This window comes from Stigmatopora argus, chromosome 9 (genome assembly GCF_051989625.1).
Source record: "Stigmatopora argus isolate UIUO_Sarg chromosome 9, RoL_Sarg_1.0, whole genome shotgun sequence".
Classification (NCBI taxonomy): domain Eukaryota; kingdom Metazoa; phylum Chordata; class Actinopteri; order Syngnathiformes; family Syngnathidae; genus Stigmatopora; species Stigmatopora argus.
The window spans coordinates 11572557-11596880 of NC_135395.1; the positions used below are offsets into that span (position 1 = coordinate 11572557).

General features: G+C 39.7%; 2 protein-coding genes and 1 long non-coding RNA gene across 4 annotated transcripts in view; 2 read left to right on the plus strand and 1 right to left on the minus strand.

Moving 5' to 3' along the window:
- Window positions 1–13318, plus strand: part of lbx2 (ladybird homeobox 2) — a 36647-nt gene extending 23329 nt beyond the window's left edge. Inside the window, exons 2-4 of the mRNA XM_077610405.1 lie at window positions 1693–1845; window positions 9047–11271; window positions 12449–13318. Of these exons, the coding sequence (XP_077466531.1) occupies window positions 10920–11271; window positions 12449–12951 (855 nt within the window). The 5' untranslated portion in view covers window positions 1693–1845; window positions 9047–10919 and the 3' untranslated portion in view covers window positions 12952–13318. The remainder of the gene's footprint in view (window positions 1–1692; window positions 1846–9046; window positions 11272–12448) is intronic.
- A 2088-nt stretch (window positions 13319–15406) lies between these two features.
- pcgf1 (polycomb group ring finger 1) lies at window positions 15407–18147 on the minus strand. Of its 2 annotated transcripts, none has more exons than XM_077609578.1 (9): window positions 18003–18147; window positions 17056–17161; window positions 16592–16744; window positions 16452–16523; window positions 16237–16342; window positions 16112–16154; window positions 15951–16034; window positions 15788–15868; window positions 15407–15611 (listed from the first exon to the last, which is right to left on the minus strand). In XM_077609578.1, the coding sequence occupies exons 1-9, from the start codon at window positions 18087–18089 to the stop codon at window positions 15561–15563; spliced, it is 783 nt and encodes a 260-aa protein (XP_077465704.1). In that variant the 5' UTR covers window positions 18090–18147; the 3' UTR covers window positions 15407–15560. The 2 variants fall into 2 exon arrangements, with proteins under 2 accessions (XP_077465704.1, XP_077465702.1); XM_077609576.1 differs by having other exon boundaries at window positions 15951–16037.
- On the plus strand, window positions 16468–23230 carry LOC144082418 (uncharacterized). Its single transcript, XR_013303245.1, has 3 exons — window positions 16468–18173; window positions 19996–20165; window positions 23105–23230. It is a non-coding gene; the product is annotated as an uncharacterized LOC144082418 (long non-coding RNA).
- Window positions 23231–24324: the final 1094 nt, after the last annotated feature.

Sequence of the window (24324 nt, forward strand, 5' to 3'; positions counted from 1 at the left end):
GGTCGTCCTGGAGCCACGGCCGATCCGTGTCCTGCGAGTGTAGACTCAACTTTTCCCCGCTGTTGCCAGAGTTTTGATGTTCCACAGGATAGCGGCACAGCAGGTGGACATGGCACGACTTGGATTATGTGCATCGGCTTGATCTTCCCTCTGAGTTTTGTTCTACGTCTACCTTGAAGGCATGAACAGAGCATCCGAGTGGAAGAATGTTTTAAGAGCAGCAGTGTAGTCGCGTGCTGAGAGCTATCCTGCGGGGAGTTCTTGCACTTGTCAAAAGGCTGTGTCGGTTCTGCTGCTTTAACAACTCTGTCAAGCTATTTCTCACAGGGACCGTTACACGAGACACATACACTAACTCACAAAGAAGACAGGAGATATTCGGCTATTTGTTGAAATTCCACTATGTTCCTTCATAGCAAACTTTTTTTTCTTTGGCAAAGTTTTAAATGCTTGGTAAAACTACACTGTAAAAAAATCCTATGTATAGTACACATATGAATGCATGTATATAGCCAATTTACACGTTTACCTCTGTGTTCCAGCATGCTTTTTTAAGTTTGTTGAGAGTAAGGTTCTTCTAACCGTCTACACACACACACAGCACTTGTAATAGCTCAGCAGTCAGCACCTTTGACTGCCAAGATGATAGTGTAGTTTTGAATCCCATTTGGGAAGGCAGAATAGAAAAGGATTGCACTTATGTCACCACCATCAAGACTGGTTATAGATGGCTCTGATTGTAGAAAAACATGAACAGTTCTTTCTACCATGATTGCCAGTTTTAAAAAAACTGTTCAACTCATACAACAGCAATCGCAACATAGTAATTCCATTGTTTAGAGCCTGGCAATGAAAATTAATTGTTCAGTGTTGTATTGTTTTCATAGTTTCAAAACTTGAACAGTGTGATAATGAATAATCATTGGTTGGCTGTTTTTACATTGACCGTACATTAATTTAGGCTTCTTGCCATTTGCAACACGAATCCAAGGAAACGGATTGGCTACTGTTCTAACGACTTCAATTTTCTTTCATTAATTAGCTCATTTGCTGTCAAAGATGATAGACGTCAGATCTCTTTAAACTGTGATGGCTGTAAATAGATGTAAACTGCATTGTTAGCTTAGTTTAGGCATAGACATCCAGTCCTTTTGTGCAATCGTACGCTGTCATTGACGTTTGCATTTTGAGTCAGGCATGTAACAGCAGAAGCACTTTAACGAGGTTTTTATCACAGCTAAAATTGCCCCCATGTTTCTTTAAAAAGCCAATGGACTAATTAGTGTGTAATAATGTTCAAAGCTGCTTCGCGGGCAACAGCGGCTTTTCGACTCCTTTATCAATGTGACTTTTTCATAGCTGCTCATCCCAAAGGAGGTCATTATGACCGCAGGGATCAATATGGTTTAAAAATAAACATCCACGTTGACAATTAGTCAATGGTGCCTCACAGTGCATGTAAATGACTAAACAAAACCTTAAAACCTTGTCTCTTCAAATAATGGCATGTTCAATTTAAAGTAGGGTTGCTTGTCGCTTGAGGGGCTTTTTCAAGGATTTGAAACTGGATTGTAATTAAAGGTACATTTGTCACTTAAAAATGGGCCTTCAAATATATTTGGCAGAGTTTCTACCAAAATGTAGTGTCAATTGGTTGTTAATGAACTGTACCGGCTTCTTCTTTGATTGCAGTTTAGGAGCTGAGTGCCGCATGTGTCTTGCACCACCAGTATTGGGGACAGCGGGGAGGGTTCTGGTCCACTCCTACACAATCAGTGTCGCCCCCGTGCTCCCTTTCACCGTGGTCCGGCAAGTGAGACGGAACACGCGACGCTGGGAATTGAGGTACATTGATCTATCCTCCGCCACGTTTCACCGAACCACGCAAATCATTAACCTCGCCGCCACGGAAAGAGGAAGCTACAACAACACTATCTTTTAGAGGTTAATTAAAAATAAAAGCACGGGGGGAGGTGAGGTTTTTACACCAGGGAACACTGCACCAACTTCTAAATGAGCCCAAACCCAATCGCAAGGTAGATTTGAGAAAAAGGGTGTTTTAATTGTAGTCAAAAGGATTTCGGTCTTGCAAAATAGGTTGTCAGAGACATTGAAATTAGGTTTCAGATTATACAGAAATATTGATGTAAAAAGATTTAGTGAGGATGTTGTGAAGTCTTTTTTTCATTATTGTTTCGAAGCAAATTGACCGCACAAGTAGGTTATCCTTTACACACATGGGTGCAGTCGTCCTTTCGCCCAAGGTCAATCGGGGTAAACTCTAGCACCCCGCAATCTTGACAAGAATAAGTGGTGTTGAAAATGAATGAATAGTATATTGAAATATAAAATATAAACATTAAATTTAATCATACCACTTGGTTTCTGGTTTAACACAAAGATATTTCATCTGATTTCATGGAAAATGACAGAAATTGTGAGGAGCTCTGTCAATATTTAATCTTTAATTATATAATCAATTAATTACTCCACCTCTGTTGTTAATGATGAATTATTCAAATTTATTGTTATTTGCAGTTTTGCAAAAACATACAGTATCAATACTTAATACTCAATCATTTAAGATACATTTGACAACCTTACTAAACTCCTACAGCTCATCAACCCGTAAAAATCCAGTGGAAAAGTCTGAAAGTTATAGTAACCAATATTTTTAAAATAGACATCCGATGGATAAATGCTCTGCATGGAACTTTTGATACATTACAACTTCAATTTCAGCTCCATATTCTTTTCCCATTTGCTTTTTATAGTTTCAAATTACAGCCAGTTGCAAACAAGCCAGACTGTAAGTTTTGCCTGTGTGTGTGTGTGTGTGTGTGTATTTTTTTCTACCATGAAAGTATATTAACCCAGTCAGCGCTACATACAATCTGGTTATTAAGATTCAAGCGGTGATTACAAGCTGCTCATGAGGTCTTGTTTCTTATGTTGAAAATTTAAGCAATAACATTCCTGCTGTTTGCCAACATGCGACAGATTCCAGACAAACAATAACTGATGTTTAAACGGCAGTGTGAGAGGTGTTGTTATTTTCTATCGAGTGACGGGGACGCTGACACAAAGTAGACTTGAGCACTTTACACAAAGCGCTGCGACGGGTTTATACATTCTTTATGAATCCTAATAGAAAAGACTCATTATGTTTATCACAGAGCAGCATTTCTGCAGCCAATATTGCTTTCTAGTGAGAAGGCCCTTGATTAGATTGCGACCACGCTAAAAAACAAGGTGTTTTATTTGCCGGCTGCGGTTGTTTACGGCGTAAATGGGTTAGGCTGTTGCAATTGTGCCAGAGCGTGATGTGGATCAAGCTGATGGGCCTGTTGAGCGCCGTTATTGCGCCGGTGCACTGGCGGAGAACACTCGGGAAATGATGCTCGCGCCTGTCAGAGCGCGTCCGCCTTTAGATGTGCGGGTAATTACTGAACCTCTGCTGACTCAGGAAGCACAAACAAGTGCAGAAGGCATGCTGCACACTTGCAACATTGACAAAGTGCCCTAATTCTGTCAAGTGTTCGTTAGAAAAAAGTGTTAAACCAAAATTAATTGACACTGATTAAACGTCCAAATGGATTGGATGGTGATGGTAGCCAATGAATTCATGTTATTTAAAGTTTTTTTTACTCACAATTTTGCCATAATGATCTGTCGCCTATCCCAATAATTCTTTCTCAACTGAAGGGAAATGGATTTGATGTATATAACTTTCAATAACCTCTACAATAAAACAAATTCTGAGAGTAAGATTTTGTGAAGAAAAAAAAACTACTTACCTGAAGTCCAGTTTACTAAAAATCTTGAAATTAGGCCTTGTTTACAGTGCATTATGTTAAAAACAAGATTTGTACCAACATGTAAGTCGTTTTCTTTTATATCTCTAGAAAATAAATATATGCTGTTTAATTTGTTTATTCCAAAACAATTTAACCGAGCAATATTTGAAGCTTTCAGCCTAAAATGGAGGGCAGTATTGCTCACTCTTTTCTCAAACAGGCTTTTGTTGCGATGATGATAACACTCCGCGTTGCAGCTCTGAAATTTGAGACATTTTTTGCAGCGCTGCCTTAGAGAAATCATTTAGTGGGCGATCCCGCCGCAGTTGAAATTAAATTACAGATTTGCCGTCTCCCATGGCAACCACTCATGGGACGACACGACGCTTTAGCGAGAATAAGTCTGTCCCTTTCCTGACGTGAAATATTTGCCGGCTTTATTAGCCTCTGGAAATTGGCTTCAGTGGGAGGCAGGAAAACAAATCATTTGAATACATACTCGGGTGTTCATTTCAGCGCTGTCACTTAGAAAACGGGAGAAGGGGAGGCGGCCCGTGTAGAGTGCTTTGTGCCCCTGACAGGTTTGGCTTTGTGTGTGATGAATGGGGCTGTCACACACGGTGACAGTTTTGTGTTCAATACATGTGGATGTACAATACGCTCTGCATCCCCGTGACAAGCTGGGAGGCTTTTTGTCCCGATAATCTCCATAACGTTTAATCTCCGTCTGTTTACGGCCCATGTGGTCACCGAAGGCCTGCGCCGATCTCGCTTCTGGGAGACACAAGATTGAATTTTGTCTTCAACTGTTCCCCCCCCCCCCCTCTTCCCTTGTTTTTCGTTTTTTGTCCAAAGTCAATAAGTGTCTTTGAAAATGGAAAGTCCGGCTGCATGCGTACAGTATAGTATATAGGCTGACTCGAAACTCCTTCTAACGCTTGACACTTTAATCTACGTGAGGACAGTCCTTGACTTTTCCCAACAGGTGACATGGACCTACCGGGATCCATTAAAAAAAAGCACCTTTGGGAAGTTAGGCAGAATCCCAATGTGTAACAAAGAACTATAACAGCAAACTCAACATGCGGTGAAGGTCAGCATTCCTTCATCGGTTACTACTTGCTGGAGCTACAGTAGTTTCTGTACCAGAAAGTCCCAGGTCTATGAACCCAGCCTCGCTCTACTTGCTAAGGAACAAACTTCCAGGAACCCAAACTTGGGTGCAGTTTAAAGGATCTAGCTCTTGTGAACTAACCAAATCAGCTCTAACTACAAATGATTTTGTAAGACCCACCCATCCAAAAAATCTTTGGCCTTAAAAGAAGGCCTCTGGAACATGAGCTCAGCTTGCAATTGGGTCATTATTAGTGAAGAATCCATCAAAAATTATAGGTTGGAAGTCATAATATTTATTTTGCATAACCATCCTCGACCTAAACCAGGTATCTAAAAAAAACCTATATATATATATATATATATATATATATATATATATATATATATATATATATATATATATATATATATATATATATATATATATATATATTTTTTTTTTTTTTTAATGAGTACACACGGTACAGTACTAGGTTGATTTCACTCATCCAGGTTTCAGGAGCCAAAAATTGTATGAATTGAAATTGCGTTATGTACATTGTTAGATGGACAGCTTTTATGTCCACGTATTCAACCACTAGTTATTAACTCATAAGCTGTCATGGATAGCTAACACTACCATTAGGTTAAAACAGGTATTTCTCTTTTTTTGTTTATTACTGCAGGACAGGTAATCAGTGTACCCATTTGTAAATGATAATTGGCCTCGTAGCTGACTGATTGCCGCAACATTAATTAGCGTAACGTGGAATACGCTGCAAAATCCCTTTTAGCTCCAAATAGCAAAACAACTTTCCATCACACACTGTCCTCGTGCTGATGTCTAACCCAGAAAAGAAAAACAAAACTCCATTGGGGTTTTTCTTCCCAGTTTGAGAGCCCGTTCTTAATATTTACGAACTGCAGTGACAGTATAAGTTATGGCGGGGAGCTGGCCAAAAGACCTTTTCTTGCCGTTTTCACACTCTTGATATTTTATGTTTCTCACATGTGCTCTTAATGCTATTTCCAGGTTCCATTAAGAGTATTACAAATAGTAAGAAGTTAGGAACTACAAGTACACTGATGGAATACATTGTACTGTTTTATCTTCTGATAATACCTTTATTTTGTATTGCATTCATTTATGGGTGTGCCATCAAAAATATGGTTTTATAACTTCTATGTGATGAGGTCATGGTGGCCTTCACATTATTTATAGCAAAAAATAAATAGAACTAGTAAGTGATTTTTGCATGTCTAAACAGGGGAGATAAAAAAAGATGATTAATAATTTATTTAGTTTTTCGGGTTTTACCAAGCCATTAGAGCAACCAAAGCTAGACAAAAGTTATCTGAGTTTTTCTTAAGGAAAAAATTAGTTTACATGTTAATGTTGACTAAAATTAGGTCTAATCAAATGCGTTGATGATAATTACGGACCAATAATTAATTCAGTGTATTATTCGACTAGTGAACAAGTCAACTTTACGTTTGATAATTGCTGCTCAGTTAAATGTCCTCAGGTGAATGAAACTCCCACAAGGAGAAAAAACAACCATTCACGCTCATCACATTCATACTTGGGGGCAATTTAGAGTGTCCAATCAGTCTACCATGCATGTCTTTGGAATGTGGGAGGAATTTGGAGTACCCGGAGAAAACCCATGCAGGTCTAGGGAGAACATGCAAACTCCCCACAGGTGGACCGACCTGGATTTGAACCCAGGGTTCCCACTGTGAGGCCGACGCGCTAACCACTCATCCGCCGGGCCGCTCTATTTCTTCATCCTCCCCTTTGGATTTTTTTTCCACACAGATGGATTTGTTGGTTTCACGAAGTCCCACAGATCAGGTGGGCTTTGTCAACGTGTTAAACTTTAATACTCGGGATCATTTATCTTTACGGCCCGAATTGGGAGACTGTCAACCAGCAGACAAGCTATTTCCTCATTTGGTTTGGGAGCAAAGTGGAGCAAAGAGAGAGGGGGATATGCGGCCGTGGTGGTGATGGAGTGAACTGAATTGGGCTGGGGGTGTCCTAATGAAATCCTGATGTCAAGAGGGGTGAGGAGAAACAGGCCAATCCGTGGGGCGTCACGGCATCTCTCCGAAGACGCACTTTGCTCATCGCGCCGGCCTCATTACCTCGGCCGACGTCGCTTTGGGGAGCCGCTGGAGGGGTGAGGTGGGGAGGGGCGGGGGGTACTGCCCCAGCGGCAGAGGATAGAATTGCAGTGATTAATTTGACCGAGGATCCCCAGGAACGCGGCCTTCTTGCAACCATTTGTCTTCATTTGCCAAGATATGGCCAGTGACATGAGAAGATAGGCCTTAATAGTCCTGAATGGAAGCCAGCTTCTTCTTTTTTTCTTTGAAACAAAAACAGAAAGATTTATAGATTTTTATCTCGCTACAACGCTACACAACTCTAATATACTAAATTATATGTTGGTCAATGATAACAAAACAAAGTATATCAAATATATGTTGGGTACTTTGCTGCTTTGTTAGTTATATTTTTTTTACTTTACTATATGGGTGGGTACTCATTGAAAACATTGGTTGCCATTGACGGTGGTGGACTTCCAATCTGTGTTGACTGGGAGGCATGCATTTGACACATAACCTGTTCATTGGCAGGCATGGATTAATAATAATAATAATCAACTTTGTTTTATTAGACCCTATAACTAAAGCGCATTTCAGTTTTTATTTATTTTAATTTTATTAATACTGTTTTTAATAATAAGTAATGCATTTAACAATCCATAGAAAATTACATAGTGAAAATGTTTAATAACAATAAGTATATATATTTAAAGTTGTGACTTCTGCCATACAAAGGGTTAAATACAGTCTAGGATATGTTTGCAGTGTGGTGCAACTGAACTTGGACATGGATATAATGTCCATTTTCTCCCAAATGAAACAAAAAATAGATCTCACATGTAATAGTAATAATTGTTTAAAGCTTCCAAATGGTTTTATGTTTAACACAGTGATTTAGTTTCAAATTTTAAGGAAATAATGTTGTTTTATGTCATTTTTTTCTGAGCACAAAAAAACGTTTACTTGTGTTTTTTTTAATTTATGAAACATTTTGAAAGAATTCCTCCCTGCATGTATTTTCTACAGCCATTTATAAAATCAAAATGATAAGAAGCAAGAACACACTTTGGTCATACACCCTAACACGTTAATAAGGTTTTTTTCATATTTTACTTTTATATGCTAATAAAGTGTGAATAAAAGTAACTTATTTAAATTTAATTAAATGTAAAAATACACTCGTGGCTCCAACAGCGTTATTTAGATGTTGTTTTAATTTCATAGTATATTTAGCTTTTTTTCTGCCCCTCACAATTATTATTCATTTAAATTGAGAAGACTGGCTATGAATGCTGATCTTTCATTGACAATGACGACGCTAAATGACCAATCAATTTTGACTGGAAAGCTTGGCAGCAATGTTTTGCTCATGCCTGCCTTTCCTGGTCAAAATGGATTGGACGTCTTGCACTGTCAATGAAAGCCATGACGTCTAATGAGTGCCTATGAAGGGTCAAATTGCATCTTTACTTGGAATTTAATTTCGTTCAACAATGATTATTTTTCATAATTGATTTTTTTCGATTTTAGACAGTCGTTTTATTCTAGCTTTATAACCAATAAAATATCAAAAAAATGTGATGCCATAATAAGAAACAATCTTTTTTCTATTGGCAGGGAAATAAATATTGCAATATTAAATTAACATCTTATTGATATTTCGATTCTTAATTTCCATTGTTTAGCCCTATATGACATTAAAACACCTAAATGCAACTCAAATCGTTCCATTCACTAGTTGATCAATTTGGGGTGAAATATTCCTCCGGGTATTATTCATTTTTACTAAACACTCGCCAATTATGTTCTGTTTTGATGTCGAGTTTTTTTGTCTTTTAAGGAAAATACCTGCATTGTTTGGAAATGTTGAAATTCTATGTTAACACTAAACATGCTCATTCGATTACTAGTTACTGCACATTAAATTAATGTTGTGCAATCTTATCCTAATATCTGAATGAAATACAAAAATCCACAGCACAATATATCTATACATTTTTCCCATTTTGCTTTTTGTTATTTGTATATTTTGTTTTTTGCAGGCAGGTGCCAAGTGTAAGCAAAACGCCAATTAAAAGGGCTTTATGATGGATGAGGTCAAACAACACACCTTTCAATCAAACCCAATTTGAGGATTATTAACAATCGGATTCCTCAACGAATGAGTCGTAAAAAAACACACACAATTTACGGCATTGTATGTAAACAAAACGTGTTAAATCCAAAATCTGCCGGTGTTAATAATGTCATTTCAATCTTGCATTCAATGCGAGTGTGACGTCTTAACAAAGTACTCCCCCCTTCCCTTGGAATAATGATAATAACAACAAAAAGACCCCCAAGGCAGCCTTAATAGAAGGTCTTGCTGTTTTATGGCAGGCACGAAAAAGGACCCCCATCAAGTGATGTTTTTTTTCTAATCCAGCACGCAAAATGCTCACTAATACGTCCAAAACGTCGTTCAGGTGTTAACAATAAATAGCAAACATATTTTTAGGACCAGAATTGCCATTTTGGGATGAAAATAGGACTGGGAAAAAAATAATACCTGCACAATAATTAACAGCGTCGTTTAATTGTTATGATCCATATTGATTGTATATTTTGGTGGAGGACCAGTTAAGGCGTAATTAAGATGGGAGGAGCTTCTTTGAAGAGCATCAAAAAACATGTTAAACACTTTAAACAGATTGACTTGAATCGATGTATCTGTTAAATATGGGTCTGTTAAAAAAACATCTTTAAATGCTATAATCTTAAAAAGTAATATGGAAATGCTTTGTTAAAATGCTTTCCAAGGGACATTAACATCTTCATGTGGCTATAAAAAACATTGATTTGTAGCATATCCCTCCTCTTTATTTATCGTAATCCAGTAAAATTATACTTTTATAAATGTCACTCATTATCTGCTGTATTAATACAACCCCAATGTAAATGTCCCAAACATTCATATATTACTCATAATAGTAAATCATATACCGTTTTTTCTGAATAATTTCACATTATGTATGCACTGCATAATTGTTTTAAATTATTTTACACTTGTGTGCCCCTTATTTTGAACTATCATAAAAGTGTTGTTTCTTAGTATACTTCCATTAAATTTCATGCAAACTCCACGTATAAAAAATGATTAATTCATAATTGGCATTGTTTTTTACTTTTTTTACTTTGATTTACAACACTTCTTTTGTTTTGCATTTGAATTATTTTGTTTAAAAAACAAACAAACAAAATGATTTCCGCTGTTTTTTGTGTGCATAATTACCTAACAGTTGTCTCCTTAGCAATTAACCCATGTCGTTTGCATTTGTTTATAGTGTGTAGACTTTTTCTTTCTGTGGAAGAATGCCAAATATTTGGAAGCACATCATCATCATCATCATCATCATCATGGCCATGATTGGGGCAAACTCCTCCCATTTCTAGCCGGACTTGAGTGCCTTTTTTCGGGGCGCGGCCCTGGAAGACGCGCAGGGGCTATGGAGGGAGAGGCGGTGGTTTGTCGGGGGGGCGTGGGGGGTTCATCGCTTTGGTGCCACCCCGCTCTAATTGAGCCTCGGCCAATCAACAACAACTCGTTAGCAGTCACCTTCTGCTTCCTCCTCCTGCTTCGGGACACTTTCACCCCCTTCTAACTCCTTCCCCTCCGCCTCCTTTCCCCGACTCAAAGTCGGTTGCTACTTGGCGAGCATTTGCATGGAGCTCCACGGACTATAGGTGCACTTTTGACGGGGGCGGGGGGACCCGATCCGATCCGAGCGAGCGTCGCCGGAGCATGCGAGCTCAAACCCGGACGCTCTTCCAGCCAAAGTTCGCCGGAACCACTTGTGGACGCTTCGAATGAAATAGACAACAAACCCCCCCGAACCCGGCGTAGCCGTTCTTTTTCTTTTCTTTTTCTCCCGGACGATGACCTCCAGTCAAGACATGAAGGCGGGCTCCGCGTTGCAGTCGAGCGGCGAGAACAGGCGTCGCCCTCCCCTGGACCGGCTTCCTCCCCCGGCCAACTCCAATAAGCCGTTGACGCCTTTCAGCATCGAGGACATCCTCAGCAAGCCCTCCCTCAAGAAATCGGCCGCAGCCGCCGTCGTGGTAGCGTCCAGCCTCTGCCCGAGTAGGCCGAGGGTTCTGGAGAAGGTGGCCGCTGCCAGTGGGCCTCGGAACGGCATCGGAACGCCGTCGTCGCCGCTGTGCGCTCTGGAGGAGTTGGCCAGCAAGACTTTCAAGGGCTTGGAGGTCAACGTCATACAGGCAGCCGAAGGTAACTAACTACTATACTACATTTAACCACATTGTCACCTTAAAACTGAATAAATATGCAATGTTAGAAATAGAACATTAGCTAGAAATGACCATTTCGTTTTTGTCATTTTTCATGAATAAGACACAGGAATAAGACCTGTGTAAATCTTTTATTCGTGCAGGTGTTTATAAATCGAGTCGGTTAAAATCGTTTCGCTGTGTAATTTCGATTAGACAGTGAATTTTTGCCATTAATTCAACCATTATTTCTGCACATACGAAGGATCTCTATTAGAATTGTATCAATTTTATTTATGCCATTAATTCAACCATTATTTCTGCATTTACGAAGGATCTCTATTAGAATTGTATCAATTTTGTGCGTAATCACTCCTGAACTAAAACGGCGAGGTTAGTCAAAGATGTCTTTGTAGTAAAAATTGAAAGGCATGCTTACAAAAGCAAATGATTGACAGAAAGAGGGATACTTAGTTGTGCATGAGGGGGCATAACAATATTCACCAGAAATATGTTCTAAATAAATATGCCAAAATAGTTAAGATGTCGTATCTATATGATAAATATTTATCTGCAGATGATACCGTAAAGTGGAAAATCATGGATTGAATTCATCGTGCATATTTCCTTAAGTGAATAGGGCAGGTGACTATTTTTGTAGGGGAAAAAATCAACAATCAATTATTATTTGAGTGCATTTTTATGTAATACATGTTCCAATAACAATATACATTGATAACATGTAATGGCAAGATATCACTGAATGATAAAAAAAGTACAAAAAGTAATCATTAAAATTGAAATGTATTCTATCTGGGCCCTAATAATACACTATTTGATTTAATTTTTCATAGTAGTTACCTTATTGCTTTCCATTGTCAATGATGTCCATTCAATTCATTTAAACTCAAATTACTTGCTATTAATATTTATACTGATTGGACGTCTAGCGCCGTCAATGGCACGAGTTAAATGAGTGCTCAATAAAGTTTGAACCCATGTAATGGTCAAATAAATGATCAATTCCAGTCCAAATGGATCGGACGTCTAGGGCCGTCAATGGCAGCCCTTGAGTTCAATGTACCTTACATTTTGGAATTAAGATGAATTGACGTGATCACATGGTGAAATTGACGTCGTGAAATTCATTTCACCCCCCTTTCTCCTACCCTTTGCAGGACGCGAGCACGTGAACGCGTTCGGCCAGCGACAGGCGTCGAAGAAGCGGCGAAAGTCCCGCACGGCCTTCACCAACCATCAAATCTACGAGCTGGAGAAGCGCTTCCTCTACCAGAAGTATCTGTCCCCGGCCGACCGGGACCAGATCGCCGGCCAGCTGGGCCTGTCCAACGCACAAGTCATCACGTGGTTCCAGAATAGGCGCGCCAAGCTCAAGCGTGACCTGGAGGAGATGAAGGCCGACGTGGAGTCTCTGAAGAAGATCACGCCCCAGACGCTCCACAAACTCGTGGCCATGCAGGACGACGTTGATCGCGAGGCTGCGGCGGGAGGACGCTGCGGCGCGGGAGGCGAGGCCGGAGAAGGGAGCTCTCCGAGCGGATCCCCCCCCAGGAGCACTCCGGTCTCGCATCGGATCTTCCCCCAGTCGCCCTCCTCGTCGCGCGGGCAGACCACCGACGAGTTCTCAGAGGACGACGAGGAAATCGAAGTGGATGATTGACCTCCTTTCAATTTTTTTTTTTTTTTAACGAACAACACTACCCCCCTCAATTCCTAAACTTTTGCACGGATATTGACATAGAAGTGTTTTTTCTTCTACTTTCATTTAATTTATTAAGGGCCTTGCAAAGAGGATTTCCTCTTTTAATAAACATTTGAATAGCCCAATCCCTTTTATCTTATTTTTTTGTTCTTTTTTGACAGCAGTTTGGATGATGGAACAAGTATTAGAGGTCAGCAAAATGAGGTGATCCCCTCTCTTTTACAGTGTATATATACATAGTAAATATATAAATATAAGGTCAACATGAAAATTTTAATGTATTTAATCAGCATCCATGTAAATAAAGACTATGATATTTCAAGGAGATATTTGAGATTTTTTATGGTCATTTTCATGTTGTCCTTGTAAAAAAAAAAAATTGAATCCTGAATACAAATAGGAATATAATGAAAAATCATGATATTGAATTAAAGGTCAATTATTTCCCCTCAAATGATTACACAATCTGAATTCATTTGCTTACAATAATCCATTTTAGAATAAGAATAAAGCCTAATGTTCAGTTGATTGAATGCATGTCAAAATGTCATTTTCCAAAAGCAGTTTCAGAAAAGGGTTAAAAACTCATCTTTGATACAAAAAGATCGAGTTACATTTTGGAAAATTACATTTCAGCAATATGAAAACATCTTTTATTTACACACTGCATTTGATGCCTTGTATCATTGACGCACTGTTCATGAAAATTCATCTCATGTGGTTTTGCAGTCTTTTTGTTTCAGATCACAACAACTGTGCAATTGTACTACTTGAAGTGAAATAGCACGTTGAAAGCTGTCCGATGCCCTCAAATTTCTTTACAGCTACCTTGTCAAACAGTTGCCTTGTAACAACAACAGCAATAATAACACTAACCGTGGTGCTTTTAGGCTGGTAATTAGTTTCCTTTTCATTCTTTCTGCAGCCCGGCAGCTTTCGACCGACCGTGCTGGGCCATATGCTTCCTTCACAACTCGAGTTGGGGGGCTCCCATGAATAGCAAATGGGAGGACACTCATGAATAACACGCGACACCATTTGCTGGGCATTCACTCATTCTTCTTTTCATTGAGGTAAGTAGTTACTCCGCAATATCGCTTCAACACTTTTCCTTTCAAATTTGGGGAAAGTACAACAAGAAAAAAAAACTGATGCAGTTTGGAGATTTTACATTTTTTTGGGTAAAATAACAATCGCCAGAAGCATCCACGAATTAATTATTTAACATTAGAACTGGGGTGTGTATACAATAAGGAAAAGGATGCATCGCCAAATAGTATTGTGGTTTGTATTAATCCATAGAAAAATATAAACTAAAATATTATTCAGAAACAACACACACATAATAGATAATTATATTTAAAAGAAAAAAAATAATGTGCTTGTAGACCAGAATGAGTTGCATGGGCTCATATATTTCACTTATGAAAATATAGTAGAAAATCTATGCAAATATTTTGAAACTCAATTAGTATGATGAAACCTTTTTGCTGGAATTCTACTTTAAATATGGATATAAGTGACGTAAGAGTGGCAACTTCCAGGCCTGCTTCCCAAAGGAGGTAATGGGCTGTGAGCATACGGGTTCAAAGGTCAAGTGGCCACCCCCATTTTATTAGGCCCCGACACCCTCATCCAAAAAGACGACAGCGAGGGATGGTGTGGGGCGTGAGTCAAGTGGATGCCGGCCACATCAGGATTATTTATTATTTGTTTATTTTTGTGTGTGTAGAGTATTTACCAGGAGGGTTCGCTTGGCTGTCAGCCTTCAGTGGTTGTGAAGTCAAGCGATTTCGTAATCGAAGCCCCTTTAACAGAGTGCTTATTTACGAGCATGTGACATTTTTATGTGTCTATCAATTTGAATGCAAGCAGCATTTTGTGCCACGGTGATCCACCGAGAACATTTCAACTATTAAAATGGTGTAAGATGAGCTTGGTATGATCACGTGACAATGAAGGGGATGGGAGGGATGTTGTAGCTGGATATTAAAAAAAGTAATAACAAGGTCGCCTCCTGGTGGTAAGAAAGACGATCTGCAGTATTCTATAAAAAGAAATGTAGATTTTTGCAATTTTGGGAGAAATTGCATGAAAATGTATCATATTAATTGCTAATATTTGCTTTTTTAATAATTAAAAGGGAAATAAACCTCCACTACAACCAACATTTTAAAAAAATGCCCTATTTTGCGGGGGAAAAGTAATTTATACAAGCTGCCTAAGCCAAAAGTAGATATTTTTTAATTGATACATAATTATGAAAATTAGAATCAAGTTTTCAGATGACGTCACCGTTTTTTAGTTCTACATTTGTAGGGCAACCATTTGTGTTTAAAAAAAGCCTTGCTAAATTTAGACAGCGAAATATGAGCTGCGATGAGAATGTGGTAAAAGATGAGCGACGCTAACCTTGAATAGTTTGACATTTTTAATTTATCTTAAAAAATACAAAAAGGAGGGAAAATAAGTTCATGTACACAAACACTGTTATTAAAATAGAAATATGTATGGTACAAAATATGTACAGCTGTGTTGTTGAAGGCCAAAGTCGTGTCCTCTTCCTCCTATCTGCTGCGCTTGTCCTTGATGGTGTAGTGAAGCACCAGTGGTTGCGCCTGCAACACATTTTTAGGTATGATTTACTTTTCAATTTATTGTAGTAGTTGATGTTGTGGTTGCACATTTTAAATTCCAGTTTTTCAAACTCCAAATTTCAAAACAAAGCAATTAGCTAGGAGAAGTTGGAATGGTACATTTTCAATTCAATAATGAAAAAAAAGTGTCAGTTTACCTTTCCAAACCAGTGCGATAACCATAACCGCTTCATGGTCATGTGATCAGGCAAAAATTCATTGTTGAACAACATCTGGACCTGCGTTGACAATCAGAGAATGTCTTTTTATTTCACCAACTCATTTGTTGCCATTGTGCACGAACGCGCCCGGGCCACCCACCTGATGTTTTTCCACGTTGAGTCGATGACAAAGCACTTTGCGTAGATGCCTCACCTCCGCCCGCACCGAACAACGCACAAACTTCTGCTGTGCATTAAAAAAAGACACGTGTCGTCTTTCCCGCTCGCGTAACGCATTTTGAAATCAAAAGTTCGACTGACCTGTAACGTGAGCTTCGTCTTCTCCTTTCCGGCGAGCGACGAACTGCGTGGTCAAAACATTTGGAATCGCTCATTGATTGCAATGACTAAAAGGGCCGCCGCGGGATTTCCAGAGCGCGTCTCACCTGAGTCTTTCTAAACACAACGACACTTGCTCGTCGTATCTGTAAAAGTGAGCCTTGGAGTGGTCGAAGCTGGTGTACGGCAAACCTGACACGTCCGAAACACAATCTGAAACAACACGCGCACAGCGGCTTAAGAATAGTCAGACTAGAAATGGATTTCATGTCAGTTACATTTAAGTCATTAATAAATGATGCCTTTTCTTTTTATGTCTCACCGTCTCCTACAGGTTGAATAACTCTCTCCAAGCCCCGCGACTGGTAGAATTCCTTTATTCTCTTGTCTTCACCTGTTCAAATGGAAGCAGGGTGAGTTTAATTGTGCTGCTTTTTAAAGATATAAAAAAAGGGTGCGTACTTTCTTGCAGGCCGGGCACCAGCTTGTAGACGATGTCCTGCATGACCCGGTCCAGCTTGAGGTTGAGCAGCGGCTGTGTCTCGTGGATTTTGATGTTGCACATGGGACAGTACTTGCTAGTCTGGAGATACTTTACGATACAACTCTTACAGACTGGAAAGTACACAGACAGATGGAAGAGAAAGATTTTAACTTGTAGTTGCAGGAATGAAAGTCTTTCATTTACATTTCTTACTGAATTGGTATTCACAGTCAATAGTGTGTTAATCTGGCTCCATCTAGCGGCGGATGTTTGGTTTCACCGTTAAGGGTGAATTGATGTCAAATGTGAGTGGAACAATTCATGCTTAAATTGTGCATTTTTTTGCCATTGATGTCGTCAAACGTGTAATAGATTTTGACTATGATGGGCAGTTGTTAGGGATGAAGTATGAGTTCCAAAAAGAAAGGTTCAGAGGACTCACATGTGTGCAGACACTCGGTGATGGTGGTGGCATCGATGAAGTAGCCGGCGCAAAGATAGCACACGATGTGTTCGTTCAGGTCCTTGATCTTCAACTTCACCTCCTCCTGGCAGAATGGACAGCATGTTAATAGAGAAATTCTCTGACAATGTTAAAGTGAGAAAGAGTCTCCAGAGAAGTTATGAAAAGTTTTACCCGACGTGAACCTGCACTTTTCTTTTTTTGTTTCCATTCCTTGCTCTAAAGAGAATTGTGTTTCCAAGACGAAATAAGCGCAAGTTCAACCTGTAAACAGAACTGCATTCCCATCCATTTCTATGAGGATAATAGATTGGAAATACGAGTTTTGAAAAGTTATGCCCTTGAGATCCGTCTCCGAGGCTTGCTGACACTGAGTAGCAACTTTTGTCCTCCTCGTGGAAGGAATGACGGACAGACAGAGGACAGGCTGAATGACGGACGGACGAAGGGCGGCCAATCACTTTTACTACCGCACGTGACAGACATGTAAACGAGAAAAATAGGACTGAACTCAATACGTGAAGGGATTTTTTGTACTTTTACGGCACCGCCAAAGAGCGCGTTCGGCTAGCCCGTGTCGAACAACAAAACACGGACGCGCGTGCCCAGCTAGCAGCCGGAGCTCCGTGGAAGTCCCAAGTGTTGACATATTGTCCAAAGCCACCAAAAGCGACGCTTCGCCGGTTCCCGAACCCGATCGCCAAGCCCTCCCCCCCAATGCACGTCTCGCAGCCGTAGATCGCGGAGGGTTGACTCGCGCTCACTCTCCCCCAGCATCCCCTTCCTTCTTCCCCCCGTCAGTCCCCCTCCGCTCTGGCCATCAGCTCCGCGACAACGGGCGAGCGAGGGTCCGCTTCCTAAACTCTTTAAACGGCCGGGCGCGGCGAGTCCCGAGCGGTAGCCCCCTTCGTGCATGTGCCGCTCACCTCGTTCCTTAGCGGATCCAGCTTGTAGACCGTCTGCAGCTGGTTTCGTAGCCGCATCGCTATGGCCATCGGACCTTGTTCCGCCATCTTTGGGAATCGCGCTGACTTCCGGGTAAAGCGGAAGTCTCCTTTTCCGGGGGCCTTTTCGAAGAATGAACGCAAGCAACTCAGGTAATCAACTTTTTATTTATTTATGAAATAAGTATTGGTGTATATCAGTATCCAGTGCAAATATTATACCCATGCATATCCAGTGATTTGATCCATCCATATTAGTAGGTGTTTGGCAAAGATGATTTTTGATGCACCCATATAGTACCAATATTGATTGATTTCCTTAAAACATTTAGACTAATGATTACGATATATCCATTCTTTTTCTATACCGCATATCCTCATTATTTTAAGTAGAAAATGTTTACTCGTTGGAAGATCAGATTGTTCAATACAGAGTTAATGTGTGTTTGGAACTTTGTTTTGCAATAATTATAAATATATTGATAAATCACAAAAGTGCATGATAGATTACGGTGAAATATGGACTGCAACTGCAAGTTTTTCAACTTTCCTTTCGACATCGGTAAATTAAAAATATCTATTTTGTTGGAGACTTGTAATCAGTTTTTCAAACTTGGGTAATTGCATACAGCTTGCTTCTCCTGGTCTAACAAAATGGCTCTTTATGAATTAGGCTTAGTAAGATACAACAATATCATTTACTGTTGCTCTCTATGCCTTAATGACAATATAAAGTTGATCTCTAAAATGTGTAAATTGTTGACAATGTATGCATACGGATTTTTAAAAAACTTAATTCAAAAGGAACTATGGGACTGTCTGGCCTCTACCGGTTAATTCGGAACCTACAGGCAACCATACGCCTGCAATCAATTAATGTAATTAATCAGCCCTAAACTGTACAAAATAGTAAGAATGCATCAAAAATGGATTTGTAATAAGTATACAACGCTAGAATATACCCATCAAATGTCATTCTGATCTGTCCACGAATAGGAAGAGAAAAGTAGTTATTTTAATTAGTATCCTCGACCTGAAGAGCAAAGTAAGCGAAAGCTTTGGCGGTTTAGAAAAAAGATGTTTACAAATCTAGACAAATAAGATCAAAAGCAAATTTTGCCATTATAGATTGCATTTAGGGGAAGTAAACAAACAAGCCGCGTTTCAAAGCTACTCTCAAGCGCCTGCTTTTCGCTATTGAGACAACAGAGGGCGCCATAAGCACACAATTTTATTTGTGCGGCTGTATTAACAGCATTTTAAACATCATACGCGAACAAGCTACAGTTTTACAAGGTTTATATTGATTAAACATGAATTAAAATTATCGGTGGTAACATAGGTTTATTACCATCTATCACCATATTGCTCTATTCTGCGGGTTTGTCAATAAATTTGGTCCGGCGCATGTCAGATTTACAATATTGGTGCCATGATGAATAATAGGTGCTGCTGCTATTCCAGTCATGAATGTGATAGGGCAACATTTCCAGATGTTCTGTTGACACCCAAACTGGCACCAAGGTCCACTTCTGCCTAAAATGGGAGTTGAAAAACATCTACATTTGTTGAAAAATACTTGAATCTGAGCATCATTGGGAATGTGTAAAATAACCTTAAAACGTCTGATTCCAATCAAAATAGTTGACTTTCTGCCTCTTTTTTTGTTAGGCTTTTTGAGTCTTATTTCAAATTTGATCTACTAAGAACACCAACTCTGGGCTAAATCTTTTTTTTAAATATAGAAGTTGTGCTTTCCTTCAGATTTGCGAACATAGGTTGACTGGAATTTGGGCGATACGTTGGAATCGTGGTCTAAATCCAAATATCCATCAAATTTCTCAAAAAAAATTGGTTCATTCCTGTCCTTAGCTTTTAAATAAAAGAATGAAGTTGGCTCTGTGTAGTTGTCAGTTGCTTTTCATGTTGCTTTGTGAGTCAAACTTAACATGTAACAAATGTCTGTCATTTTTAGAACGAGTGAGCGGGATTCTGGACTCCTTCCAAGCGTTCTGTGCCGCAGTCATTAGCTTGCCACTTGGCGGGTCGATTGCTGGAGCAGCCCAAGACAAAAGCCACAGCTCGGCCCTCCGTGCTCTGATTGTCCTGTGAGAAGATGGGCGGTCAACGGGGGACGAAAGCACGGTGAGGTGGGGGGGGGGGTTCTCTGGCTTGTTTGCTACATACATACATACTCACTGCAAAACCTGTTTTATCTGTTAACCAACCACACTAATGACAGTTATTTTCTAAATGAGACATTCTACCCTTGTAAAACTGAATTTAATAGGATAATATTACAACTTCATCTTGGAAAAAAGACACACCAATCTTGTCAGATTATGATATCTGGCATTCATATACTAGAAGTTATAGGGGAATATTTTTGGGCTTATAATAGTTTTCCTCCAATATGTAGGCCAGCGCAACCATCGTATTTAAGTTAGTGCAATTGAATGTCAGAAAACGCATCTTTATTTATATTTTGTGAATTCACACAAATTTTTACCCCTCATTCAAGTGTAGTTCTTCAAAATTATCTCAAAGCGCCTCCTTAACAGAACATTATTTTAACCTTATGGAAGAGGTCACTAGCAAAGACAGATCGCAATAAAAGAAACAATTTCTACATTGGATAGAAGTCTCTCTATTTTGGATGCGATGGTTGCTGCGCCTCAAGGCTTCCAAGAGTTTATTCAGAACGTTGTCAATCAGATATGCGCCGACCTCGCGGATGAGGTCAAATGTGACGTGGTGAGAGGAAATACAAGGCTCATCTGTGGCGGCTCAGTCGAGCGGCACTGATCACGACAAGCCTTTTCAAACTCTACCTGTCCTTTACACCCACCCCTTATAATATGGTGCTGGGTTCTAGTAGTTTGGAAGGCAATTGTTGGTGCAAACAAACATTTCACACCGGTACGTGGGAGGAAATTTGGATAAGTTACACTGTATATCCATGGCTAATATGCTCATCAACACAAATTGGCAATTGCAAGATATACTACTCATTATTTTTTAACTCATCAATTGTTACTCAGATTAATACAAAATATCAAGACTATGTGAAAAAAAATCCAGATTTGTATTTATTATTTTTTTAAATGCAACAAATGCATGTCGTTGTCAGGGTCTGTGGCTTTTGGGTGGTCTGCATCTTGGATGCCCTCTGGGGAGGGATCAAGCCAAACTCCGAGTGTAATTCCAATAGACCGACCTGTTAAAACAGAGCCTGGCCGGCAGCTCAAGAAAAAAAAACATGGCAGCTCCTCCGTCTGTGTGATTCACGCTCATAAAAAATGATGTTCCCCAACGTCAATTTATAAAAGATCTTAATGACATGTAATGACACGACGCTTCGCCAAAAGCAAATAACGAGAGCAGCAAGACCATGTAAACTGCTGATTTAAGAAACTCTTCCATCTAGACAAGCCCCACTCATATAGTGATTTGTCAAATTAAATTTTTGCAATAATTGTACTCGGGAAAAGGCTTATGGTTATGTTTGATATCTTCATGATAAGCAAAAAAGTATCATAGCTTTCATTAGATTATAATGACATCTTAGGTGTCAGATCGTACAGCCACGTAAAAGAGTATAATTTAAAATAGAAATAGCATTAAAATATTCGCTTTATTGTATTTAAAAAAAACAGCAGCTCGTGGTAGAATTGCAATCAAATGACATACTTGCCATTTGGCTCCATTTGTGATGAGCTGGAGGTTAAATAGCGAGTTGAAAGATGTTGTGATAAGCAGTGCTGTCAAAAAGATCCAATTGAGGGGGGCAAAAAGAAATGTGTTCAATGTTATAAATGTGGCACAATAGTGCTTTGTTGAACTCGATGCTCAAACATTGTGGTTGCTTTCATGTGTGTTCGTTCAGTGTAAAACACCTTGAGCGTTTAACCTGACAAATGTGCACTTTGACTAAGTATTGTATTAAGGAGGACTAGAATGGTTCATACATCACGGCATATCATTGGAGGGGTAAATGGTGAGCACATTATGTCTTCAATGATACATGTCATTTATTCAAAAAAAAGAGTAAGAAAAAAAAAAACTCAGTCCAAGGAAATAGGGCAGTTTACTTCACATCTCTTTATTTATTATTCCCCATAATTTCTTCATTTTTTTGTTGCTTTTAATAAAAGTTGTTTTAAAAGAAATAAACCTTTTCTCAAACTTAATCACATGTATTTTTAATGATGAATGATTAAAATAGATCCCCAGATGTACTGTATCTTTAGCTAAATGCCAGTGTGTTAAAATATCTTTTAATAGTGAGATTTTTTAAACATTTCTACCGAACTAGCCATTTTTTTTGTAGGTCACATTTTAAAAATCCCATCCACACCGAGAGATACAATATAAACTCCAAGAGTGCCGACGAGCCTGTGTAACAATAAAGGCTCTGAGACGATCTAACAATAGCTTGTGATCAACCAAAAAAACTGTCAGAACCCATTGCTAATAAAAGATCGTTAGTCACTCTTAAAAGTGCTATCCAAACATTTACTTGCCATGAACCTAATTGGGAAAAAAAAATCAAACCGTCTTTAAAGTAAGACTTAAATTTTCCTGTATTCAAGCATAGTGTTGATGTTCAAACTGGCTTAGTATCAATACACCTTTTAGGTTATTAATGAACAGTTGGCCTTCTGCGGATTGCTTTTTAATGGTTGACAGGATGGCGGTATTTGGAGAGAAAGTACTTTTTGAAGTGCTACTTGTCACAGAAAGTTCCAGAAGCATGACTGCAACGTATCACTTCCTAAACTTTGATGGCCTCTTTGAAATGGAAGTACCCGCAAAGGGCCGAGGCACGCTCGCCTGTCTTGTCGCCGCCTCCATCTCAGTTCCTGCACGCCATCTTATCAAGCGACCATCTCGATCGTCACGGACATTTAAGCGCACGCGGGTGAGGGCACAACAAGAGGCAGTAAAAAAAGGAAGCGTGGTGCCACTCCCTTGGCAAGGAAGCGAGCTGGGCCAGTGCCTGATGAGCACGATGACGTGATGATGGGGATGAGGATGAAAAAAAATAGCCTTGTCTGATTCTTTTTTCTCTATTCTCATTTCAGGGGCACCTTGCCAAGACTTTGTGCAGTTGGTTCCACATTCTTTCACGCTCTTTCAGCAGATGACAGCTTTTTGGCAGAAGCATACAAGAAGAAGACAAGCTGGTGGAGAGAAGAAAAAAAAACGAGGTGTGAAACGTTCATATTTCAAATACGCCAAGTACTTTAGTTGAAGTGGTCCAGGGTGTGCTTTTCCATTACCTTTTCCTTTTCAGACAAACTAAAAACAACACGCTCAATTACTTTTTTTTTACATTGATCGGATATGAGCCGTAATCTGAGTTTTAAGACCTGACAAGGTTAATGAATTTGGTCTTTTTTTTGGGGGGGGGGGACATGAAACACTTTTAGTGGGACACTTGGACAATGAATGAAATTTCCTTAAGATGATTGTGTGTGTATTAATAGAAGAGATATATCAATGCCTTTTGGTGGGCGTTGATTTGTTCTGGAGTGATGTGCGGTGACTCGAAACCGCTGTGGCTCGTCCCATCCGTGTGAGCGTTCGCATGCTATAGACAGCAACAGATGAAGGCCCAGATAGGCTGACACATGAAAGAAGGCCCGCATGAAGGCCTCGAGATGCGCAGGAAGTCTCCAAAACAATTCCATTATTGACACAGTGGGTGCAGGCAATAAGGGTCGTCTCTTCTTCTTAGTCTACATAGGAGGCCTAGAAAGGAAATAATGGCGAGGGAATCGCTGGTGTGCATCAAAGGCTCGCCATTATCTCACGCACACACACTTGTTGTAAGGCTTTGATGTGCATTTGATGTGGACGGTTACTGGGATGCCATCAACGAGAGTTCTGCTCCGCTGAAGAACAATGATGCTGCTCAAGGCTTCCTGCTGGACACTCCTGGGGGTCCGCAATTTGTCCCTGCACCGTCGCCTGCGATTGAATGAAGCTGCTGTTGTTGGTAGTGTGGCGAAGGCATTGTTTTTTTTTTCCCCGAGCAGCAGATGTGGATTGCTCATGCTCGACATTTTTGCCCTGACGAATATAGCCCAACTAAGAGACCGAGTTGTGCCAATAATAGCCTTTCGATTGAGTGCAGTGTTGGGTCATCCTCCTCATTTCCATCAGATTTTCTATGGGGTTCAAGATTGGGGAATTTTCTGGCCAGTCAATTTAAACAGTTTTTGTGCATCTAGCACTATCAAAATCAAATCGGCATCTCCGTGCAGCTTGTCAACTGTGGGAAACTCGAAGTCCACTTGAA